Genomic DNA, 10,445 nt, shown 5'->3' with positions numbered 1-10,445 from the left:
TAAACGCATAAGAGCTCCTGGTAGATTTTCTGAGAAACTTGTTTTATAACCTGTCCTTCCAAAACTTCATGTTATTGTTTAATTTTAAGTTTTGATTAAATTAATTTATTACAACTTGCCTATATTGAGTGAAAAGTAGAAGTGTATGAAAGTTTGGCTACTGAGTGCCTTGTTGATCTTCTGACTTGTGAGGAAGAGAATCAAGATGAGCTAATTGACAACTGTCATTATATTATTATTATAATTGTCCTCCATTGCTTTATTCGTAATAAAAACATTCAAAATCATACAAACACATACTACGAGCAAGTAATCTTGCACGACAACAAAGGATATGAAATTTATTTGTCAATGGTTAATTCATGAATAAGGGTCGTATCCATGGGAATATTAGCTATTAGTTTCAACTATAGATAATTTTTGACCAACTCTGAAACAAAACGGTGACAAGCTCAGCTGGTTTGCATAACGACCATTCCCATTTAACAGACTCTCAACCATGTTAAATGTTATTTAGTTTTAACATGCTAAATGAAGGAAATATTTCTCCATTTAACACGAGTTTTTTCATTTAACACGTTAAACTAAAGATCATGAATACTCCTGATATAAACTCTAAACCTTAGTTGAAGGCTATAATAAATACACGTGCTATCTGTAAGAGGGTAAAAACGCTACATATACTTAGCTGGTGTCCATATATAGGAAAAAAATATTATATTATATTGACAGAAATAAGTATAATTATATTTTAAATGGTAAATGTTGGAAAAAGTTATTTTTATATATGAAATGTTTTTTGAACTTTAAAATTTTTTAATTAACAGAGCTTACTTATAATAACTAGATCAAAACAGTAGGGTTAGGGAATGACAAACCATAGAAAATCCATAAAAGAAAAAAACAAAACAGTATTTTGTATCAGTATAAGGTAATATGAAATATGTAAATCAAAGTACGTTTTCTAGTCCTGTTCTATTCAAGTTCATCATAATTTATTTAGGAATTAAACTTATATGTTTATTTCTGTTCATTAAATTAAATCTTTTAATAATGCTGGATGAGGCATGTTTTTTAAATTTTTTTTTCTTTTAATTTAAAAAATACAATAATTTCATACCTACCAATTGCCAATGAACCTTAATTTTTTATATCTAGTTGTTTTATTTATTTTTTTACGTTTGCCGGTTTCAACCCCTATATTTTAATATAAACTTGTCTCGTCATCAATCAAGACCAGCCAGCTCAGGGAAGAATCCGGTAGATTTCTATGATAATTCTTATTTAAGGGTTTTAAAGGACGCTAAAAAAAAAAAATCTTTGGCCTACTGTATTCTAAGGGTATTTTTTGCATATTTGAGCTCAATTAAGATAATCAGAAATATTTTTCCAGAGCACACACAAAAAAGTCGATATAACAATTAAATATCTACACAGGAAAGGCAAAAAACAAAAAAATGTGCTAGTATTAGTTTAATAAAGTAGTTGTCTAGTTATTCGTGCAAAATTCATCATCATAAATTCACGAGTTTTTCCATTTAACACGCTTTAACATGTTAAACAAAATATGACGAATACCCCTTATATTGCTAAAAGTAAAAGACAAATTCAAAGCTTAATTTATCCCCATTCAATAAAATTACAAAAAAAATGTACTAATGGTTAAAGATAATTTTTCGATCTTAAAAGTGTATATATCTTCGAATATCTTCTTCTGAATTTACCTCATGGGTGTGTTAATTTTAAATTAAAGTTGCAATTAAAGGCGATTTCTTATCAGTTGGAATAGATAATGATAGTGGAGGGGAGGATAAGATTGGGTGGGGGAAGGGAAAGAGGGTGGTGGGGAGGGGTAGGACGAAGGGTCAGTAGCTAAGAGACGGCCGATATGAGCAGGCCTAAACGCCTGTGCCTGGTGCGGCTGGGTACCGGGCCGGACACATTGTTGGATATCAGTGCACGTATGGTTGCTGAACTGATTCCTTTTCAGAGGGTAGAGGAACGCTACGAGCGTATCCCTGAACCTGTTCAACGACGTATCGTCTTTTGGTCCTTCCCGAGAGATGAAAGGGACATCTGCATGTATTCGAGCCTCAGCAGGGCCAGTCCTGTCAACGGTGAACCTCACAATCTTTCCTTCTACAAAGGGCTCAAACTACTCGAATCCGGATGCGTTGAAAACGTTCTACAAGTCGGTAAGTGACTGCCAAAATATTTCCTCATATCCCTGTCATACGAGAAACGAGGGTTGTTTATCAATATTACTTTTTGTTATGTTCATAGTTCGCTAAGCTATTAATCGTAAGTTGGTCGTTAAGGTATTAATTGCAATGTTTATAAATGTAATGTATATACTGTTTAATTCACAAAGTATATTTGAATACTCTTCATTATTTCATCTTAGTAATAGTTACCATGTTAACAACATTAAATGTATATATTTAGCATTTATTGCTCTTATTTTAAAGTGACACATATGACATGGACTGTCTTTAATTATTGTATATATTTTTATTACATAGTTTTAAATTTAAATGAATTTTATATCTGCTTTGGATTCTTTCTCTCTTATGAATCATATTGTAAGAAGGCGATAGTAATGGTATTATAAAGGACGATAACTTTAAAGAGTTAAAGATGTTTTTCTAAGAATGATTTGATTTGAATACTAACAAAATGGTTTAATAAATAGACGTGACAAATTAATATTGACGTAATCTATTATTTGGACATTTGATTAAATAATTGACTGTTCCCACTTGTTCTAATATTTTTTCTGAATTCTTAATTTCTACTATTGAATGGTAAACTATTAAATACAAACTACTTTTTAAAAAGTGTACAATGATGATTGTTAAAAGTGAACCTCTGATCCTTATTTCATTTTAAAAATAACGAAGAAATAGGATGATAAATTATTTTAATTTATTATATTATATAAATATTATTTCTTATTTAGGATTTTTTTATTTTTATTTTTTACACTTAATTACCTTTTTTTTCAGTAGTATAGTCAAATAACCATTATTATTTCGAAGATTTAATTACATTTATCACATTAAGTACTAATATTTTGGTTTTCTAAAAATGCATAATATTCCTATTTTTAATTAGATTTACTTGTGCAGGCTATAAATTTTTTAATTTGTGTACATAAATTGTCAACAAAGAAGAGTAGATGTATCTTTTTGAAGATCTTTCTCTAATCTTCCCAGAGTAGCAGTTTTAGCTCGTAGTACTTCATATCTAAAAATTGTTATCCAATTCTTATTATTTACTTGAAACTTAGTGGTTTATTGTATCAATGATAGGTATATGGTTTATTTTATAATCGCTTGATGGTAATAATTATATATTGTTCGGTGCGTATTTCTATTATATAATAATAAAGATAAATCTTTAGGTCTTTATTATCGTAAAAAACAACGTTCACACTTGAAAATTTAAAAAAACACAATCACAATTATCATATACATAAACGTTCAGTTCTTTTAGATAACAACACACAAGTTCTTCATAATTAATTGTAATTGATCATATGGCGAGAGGTTTCAAATGGGTTTGCCACTAAAACAAATGTAAAATAATGAAACTTTAAATGAATTATAATTAAAAATAGATTTAAAAGAGATAAAAATGTTGATAATAATTTTGACAGTGGGAAACCTATTTCAAACACTCTCTTTGCAAACGTCAACTATTGCCGCTGAAGACGTTAATCTTGCCACCACATATATATATAAATTATATGGGCTAAGTTCACTCATATCTTCGTTTTAAGCTCTCCAAGTCCGTGAGTTTAAATTTAAAAAACATTTTAAAGCTATAATAAATAGAAAATTCATAAATTAAATTAAACTTTATTTTTATATAACCCATTTGTTTGATTGTAGGAATGAGTATCCATAATAATGTTAAATAATTATTTTTTATAGTAAATTTGTAAATAAAACTTTGTTATTATCATAACAAAAAAAAACTATCACTAAAATTTCCATATAAAAAATAGTTGATTTTTATGTTATCTGAAATGTTTAAGATTAAAAGTTTCAAAAATTAACAAAGAGCATTTTTACTTATGGTTATCTCGTAACTAGTGATGACTGACGAACACTTTTTTTTTCTTAGTATCTTTATTAACAGATTAATATTTGTTTATAACAATTCTACAACATACGAACAGGAAGACAATTTCTTTTTGCAAAGCATGGCATGAGAAGACAGCGAGCACGAAGAGGATCCAATAGATTTTCCTTCATGAAAAATCCTTTTACGTTTATAAGAATAACGTATATTTCTCCCATCTCTTTTTAACATTTTCTTACATAACTATTGATACAAAAATTTTTTTAAAGTCTTTTCAAATGTCCTTTTGATTATTCATCATTCTCTGTCCTTCTGAAAAACTTTTGGAGTAGCTAATTTGATTTTTCTACCAAAATTGTAAATAGGAGTTGAGTTTCTCCAAATAGGATTTATTGGTTTGCAGTTGCGTAATTAAGGTGGAATAGTACCCAGAATACGTTCCAATCCATTTCATGAGCATTTTTCCCTACTATATTCGAAATATTTCACCCTAGAAATACTTATTAAATTTTTATTACCAGATATCATGTACATGAGTAACTCGAAAAAAAAATTTAACCGAGTTGAGTTGTTAATGCATTTAAATACTGACCTATAAAAAACTGAGTTAGGCAAAGTCGATCATATACCGAATATTTAGACTGGAATATTGACTCTGTTGAAGAGATCTATTTTTCAGGTGAAGTACTAGACCATTCATCAAAAGGGAAGAACTGAATTGTAGGAAGATAGTTAGTTGTTATAAGAGTTGGTTGTTAGTTGTTGGACTGAGGAAGATAACTGAGACAAAGTTGTCCTTTGTACTGCAATCAGACAACAGCCCTGACGAAGCCCTGAAAAGTGGGGCGAAACGTTCGTTAACAATAAATAGTTTCCTTTTGCTATTTTGTCACCTTTATTGACAGCCACCCGGACTATCTTCTTACAATATACTTCATACGGTCAACAATCTTCTTCCAAAAGGAAAGAACTGTAGAGTGTGTAAGTGTATCTATAATTGTTGTACGTAGATACTTCCAGTATTTGTTTTATACCGATTTGTATAACAAAATTCTCGCTTACGTACGTATGCAAGGTTTCCGTAATAGTTGTCTGGACAACTTCATACCCGAAGAAGCAGGTTCACTACACTAACTGTATCAGGTCTACTTAAAAATACCTAAAGGAGGGAGATCAAGATATAGTAAAATATTTATAATTGGGTTTATTAAATTAATTTATTTGGTTTTTTATGTATATTAGGGGATTAACAATCTTTAAAAAATATGATTTATTACTCTCTTCATTGTCATTATAGCTAATTATGTTTGTGCAGCTAATGGAAACGAAGTAAAATCGGCAAATAAATTTATAATTTATTGTTATTTAACTAAAATACAAATATTATTTTGTATTTTGACCAGTGATTAGGATAAAAAAAAAAATTAAAAAAATATATATATCTATCGAGTCTTAAACACCCTTTATATAGTAAGTATATATAGAAGTTACTAACGCTCTGAATAACAGCTGTGGTATGAATTTGATAGCTTGATGCGGGAGGAAATGATATGCAGGGCAACTTCCCCTGAATCGTAAAGGAGACCATCTGCTAGGGGGCGTGTTCTGAAATGTATTTATTGAACCGAAAAATTAATTCTAAGTATAAATTGAAGGAAATAAAATTAATAGAGGATAGCCATTGCTACTTGTGTGGGCCTCGTTGGTCGGCGTGCATTTTATAAGAAAGCTTTCTTACTCGTTTTTAGGTACTCGAAATTATGCAGTTTAGAATATAGCATTTGAAATATTATTTTCAGTCAGAATTATTAATCTGTTTTATACTATGTATATTATTCTAACTGAAAAATAAATGTCTGTTGTGCGGGCAAAATACAACTTATTTCTAAATGACTATTGCCATAAAAACTATCGATATAAAAAAATATTTATTATAAATTCAGTTTTTATGTGTCTTGTGTAAATCTGCCTTAGCTTTTACGACATTATAAAACATTATATATTTTTTTTTTTGCCAAAAAATAATTATAAATTGAATCAGCGATCTAAGATTCGCACTGCCATAAAGGTTTGCTTGTAAGGACTCCTTTGCAAAGGAATCCCCTAAGGGAGTCCCCATTTTAAATTTCAGAGGAGTACTAGGCGAAGGGAGGCCCGGCCTCTCAATGAGTCTTCAGCAGGTGTCCTTCCATCTTGCAGCTGTCCTATCCTTCCCAACTTGGATCTCAGCTCCTCATCATTACTATCATGATAGTATTAATCTAAGTGTTATTTATATATTTAAGTATTATATATTTAAATAATGTATTTATATTTAAGTATTACTATCAGTTCTATTAATATGGAATACTATTAATTATAATATTATTCTCAATATTAAAATAAAATTCCAATATTTTCCGTTTTGTTGATTTAATTCTACTTCTACACTTTTATATCATATCGCTTACAGAGTATCAGTAACATTCTATAAAAAGATGAAATATTTTTATGTTCATTTGATGTCTCCGATATCCGGCTCTTACTTTACTGGGAAAAATTCAATTTTTTCAAATATTGAAACTAGGTAATATTTCAATAAAATAAAAATAATTTATGTTTGGTTGAAACAGTTGTAGAAATTCGAGCGTAAGTATTCGAATAAATATTGTATATTTTTTAAACCGTATTTATACTTCAGGAAATAACTATTTCTTAAAAATATAAATACGTAATTTGTAAATTTTCTATTTTACTTCAATTATTAAAAATACAGCTAAAAAATCATTACAGCGTCTTAGTCATTTGAAATTAGTTGGAACCTAAGTTGAGAGTTTTTATTTTATTTTATGATAAAGTTTTTATGATTTTTATATTTAAAATAATAACCATAAGAGGGAATTAAAATTCCTTATAATATTAAGTCATATAAACTATTACTATATAGGTTAACCCATATTCCTTATTCTATATGGCTATAATATTAAAAACATATCACTAAATTTGTATTTAAACATAATGCTTTTTTAGTAACATTTCGGCTCATTTGCCGCTTTAGAACCATTCTCTGTATATGTTTTCACCATAGTCCGTAACATTATATAATCTGCTTATTATAAACAAATTTAAAAATGCTGAACCTATGTCAAATAAAAAAAAAATAGTAATTAATAATAATAGAAACGATTATTTTTGTTTGGAACGCATTAGTATATTAGTGATTTTAATAGAAAAATAAATAGATATTTATCGTTATATTTTGATAAGTGGCGAAGCATTTTTTAAAAAATGTTTTGTGGCAATCTTCCACTAATTGTCCATCGAATAGTTTTTGGGATCTTCGTACACGAAAAGAATTAACCGGTTACCAACCTCTCATGATTTCTTATAAAAGATCCAGATGGGTCGTGAAGAAGGGTCGCCTCCCACCCTGCATCAACGCAACCCCCTTCTCACACTCCCTTCTCCGATTCACCTATCTCGTCCCATGATAAAACCTGTCATAATGGGGATTTCAACTTCACCTGTATGGATGTTGATGAAGGGGAATATGTCATAGGTCATAAGTTACCCTCATTAGGTAATAGAAAAGGGTGCAGAGAAATTAATAAATGAAAAGATTTTACACGAAGGTTTCTTCAAATATCACAAATCAGATTAGGAATATCAAAACTACAAAAAGTTATCGAACCGTTAATTGTAAAGAGACAGATGATCTAATTGTTTCCTGACTATGATTCACGATGTTGCGGTGTCTTCATCCTAAACCAAGCCCAAGAAGTCAGATAGCCCTTACTATTAAAAAAAAAAAAAAATTATTCGCAATGTCCGCTTAACTCAATAGATTCCTCTGAAAGTTAGCTATTTAGCAAGACAAATATTAATGACTAAAACGAAAAATATAATAATCGACTGGATCAATGCAGATGCATTAATTAATAACCTCTTGAAAGCATCTGAACCTGCAGATGTACCCATAAACTTTTAAAACATATATAGATTTTAGTATCTCCTAGAAAAGAATTTTTATTTTGGGGGGGCCTGACTATCAGTCAGGAACATGTAATCCGGTATCATAAATTTTCCATTATTCTAGATTATATTTAAATATTTATCCCAATAGTCTCTTTGCCAACGTTTTTGCGCAAAATGAATTTATGCGTTTTTGTATAGATAGGTTCAGTGCCTTGAAAATCTCGTGCTGAATTCATAATAAGCCCCACTGAATACATAAGATTAAGATTAAGTCTCCATTAAAATCATTATGTCTATGCACAATAAAAATCTGATTGTGAATTCCAAACCTGCATCATAAAAAACCTCATAATTTACTGTACTAAACTTTTATGTTATATAATATTATCTACTGAGAGTAGATTGCTTCTTAATCGAGTTATTTTTGTATAGGTAACGAGCTCATCAGTTGAATTATATTTTATTATACTCCCTAATAATAATATAAGTTGGTTATCAGTTAATTGCTGTTTATTAACTCGTATTTAGGTAATCGCTCAGTCCATGACTGGAATATTTATATGAAGCAACTTTATTATGGAATTATTTTTTTTATTATTAAACATCGATAAAAATTTTGAAGGGAAAATCATTTCGAACCACCACTAAGCCAACATTTTTTAATATAAAACTATATAATAATGAAAACTTATAAAAGTTTTATTCTGTACATACACACTTCTGTAATGTTTCGTCCTCTACTATTCGCGATTTTCATCTTCACCTCAGTTTGAAACTATAGGGGTATTCATGATGTTGTGTTAAATCTTAAATGTTTTACCATGTTAAATGTTATAACTATAAGATTATGAGCAGCCCTATTTGAAGTCATGTTAAACGTTAAATGCATAAGAGCCCCTAGCGGATTTTCTCAGCAACTTGTTGTATAAGGCTTTATGTTTATAACCTTCCTTCCAAACCCTCATGTTATTGTTTACTTCAGTTTTGATTTAAGTAATTAATTAAAACATGCCTAGAGTGAGTGAAAAGTGGAATTTGTGTGAAAATTTAGCTCATGAAATGAAATGAAAAAATAACTTTATTCTTGGACATATGTCCCCTAAGAATAATTACATGGTTCATATAGTGAGATTTTTTTCTGGCGAGCGTTTACAAATTTGCAGATAGTAGAATGAAATTAAATTTTTTTTTTTTTTCTCAAATGTATCATTAAAATTATCCATTCTGGTTTAATAACAGGGATATGAATACCACAAACACACGAAAGAACTGAGCTGTCATAACAACAAAAATGGCGGCGATCTCAACTGGTCTATTGTGTGACGTCATTCTCCATTTAACAGACCAAGTAACAGACTCTCAGTCATTCTAAATGTTATTTCGTTTTACCACGGTAAAAGAAGGCAATTTTTTTCGATTCAACATGAGTTTTTCCATTTAACACGCTTTAACATGTTAAACCAAAGATCGTGAATACCCCTTATGCTGTTCTAATTTAACATATGAGTATTTCGACCTACAATATTTACTTTATTTCTAGGCACCTGACATATGTAAGTTACACTTCTCTTTCCAAGTAACGAAAAAACTATGTCATTATTTTATTTTTGAAAATATTCTTTATGTGAATTATATACAATTATTAATTGTAGGAAGAAGATAGTTGACCGTATGAAGTAGATTGTAAGAAGATAATCCGGGTTCTCAGAGCTCACAGATTGAAACTTTTGATACACAAATTTAAGCTAAGTTGACATCTCTGTTTTAATCCGTCAGCCCTGACGAAGCCCTACAAAGTGGGACGAAACGCTATAGTTATATAAATAGTTTTCTTTTACCTATTTTGATACCTTTATTGACCGCCACCCGGACTATCTTCCAGCAATTATTAATTATAGTTCGTGTAGGTATACTCGATAGTTTAACTGCAGATTATACTATTAACAATAACTGTAGTTTTATTTTATTTGGATTTGGTTTTGACTCAAGAAATGTTTTCTAATGAATCTAGGTTGGATCATTACAACATGCACAGCCATATAGATAGGCATATTATTGATAAAATTAAGTTATAAAATTGAAATAAAAAAATAATAATAAAATTATTTATAAAAAGGTATATTTTTTTTATGAATTTGATGAATTTTCACAAAAATTGGAAGGAATTATGAAAAAAAAAATTAAAAAAACAAAACTGAACTGTATTTTATGACGCCATTTTTATTTTTTCTTGTAAAATAAGATCAATCGTATGATGAGTTCCGAAGTATAGAAAGAACAATCATCTTTCACTATTCACAGGAATCAATTTTCAATTCGCTGCAGTGAACTTGGCAATTTTCCTACTTTATTTTGTCGAATTTACCTCATAAAATCCTCTCCCTATATTTGTAACTTATTATTTA

General features: G+C 29.3%; 1 protein-coding gene across 1 annotated transcript in view; it reads left to right on the top strand.

The window, feature by feature from the left end:
• Positions 1-1,887: 1,887 nt before the first annotated feature.
• LOC106680073 (zinc finger SWIM domain-containing protein 5) overlaps positions 1,888-10,445 on the top strand; it is a 120,002-nt gene continuing 111,444 nt past the window's right edge. The window contains exon 1 of the mRNA XM_014419540.3: positions 1,888-2,195. Coding sequence (XP_014275026.2) covers positions 1,889-2,195 — 307 coding nt within the window. The 5' untranslated portion in view covers position 1,888. The remainder of the gene's footprint in view (positions 2,196-10,445) is intronic.

Source organism: Halyomorpha halys, unplaced genomic scaffold (genome assembly GCF_000696795.3).
Source record: "Halyomorpha halys isolate HHAL.00 unplaced genomic scaffold, Hhal_1.1 Scaffold240.1, whole genome shotgun sequence".
NCBI classification, from domain to species: domain Eukaryota; kingdom Metazoa; phylum Arthropoda; class Insecta; order Hemiptera; family Pentatomidae; genus Halyomorpha; species Halyomorpha halys.
This window is presented reverse-complemented; position numbering and strand designations above follow the sequence as displayed.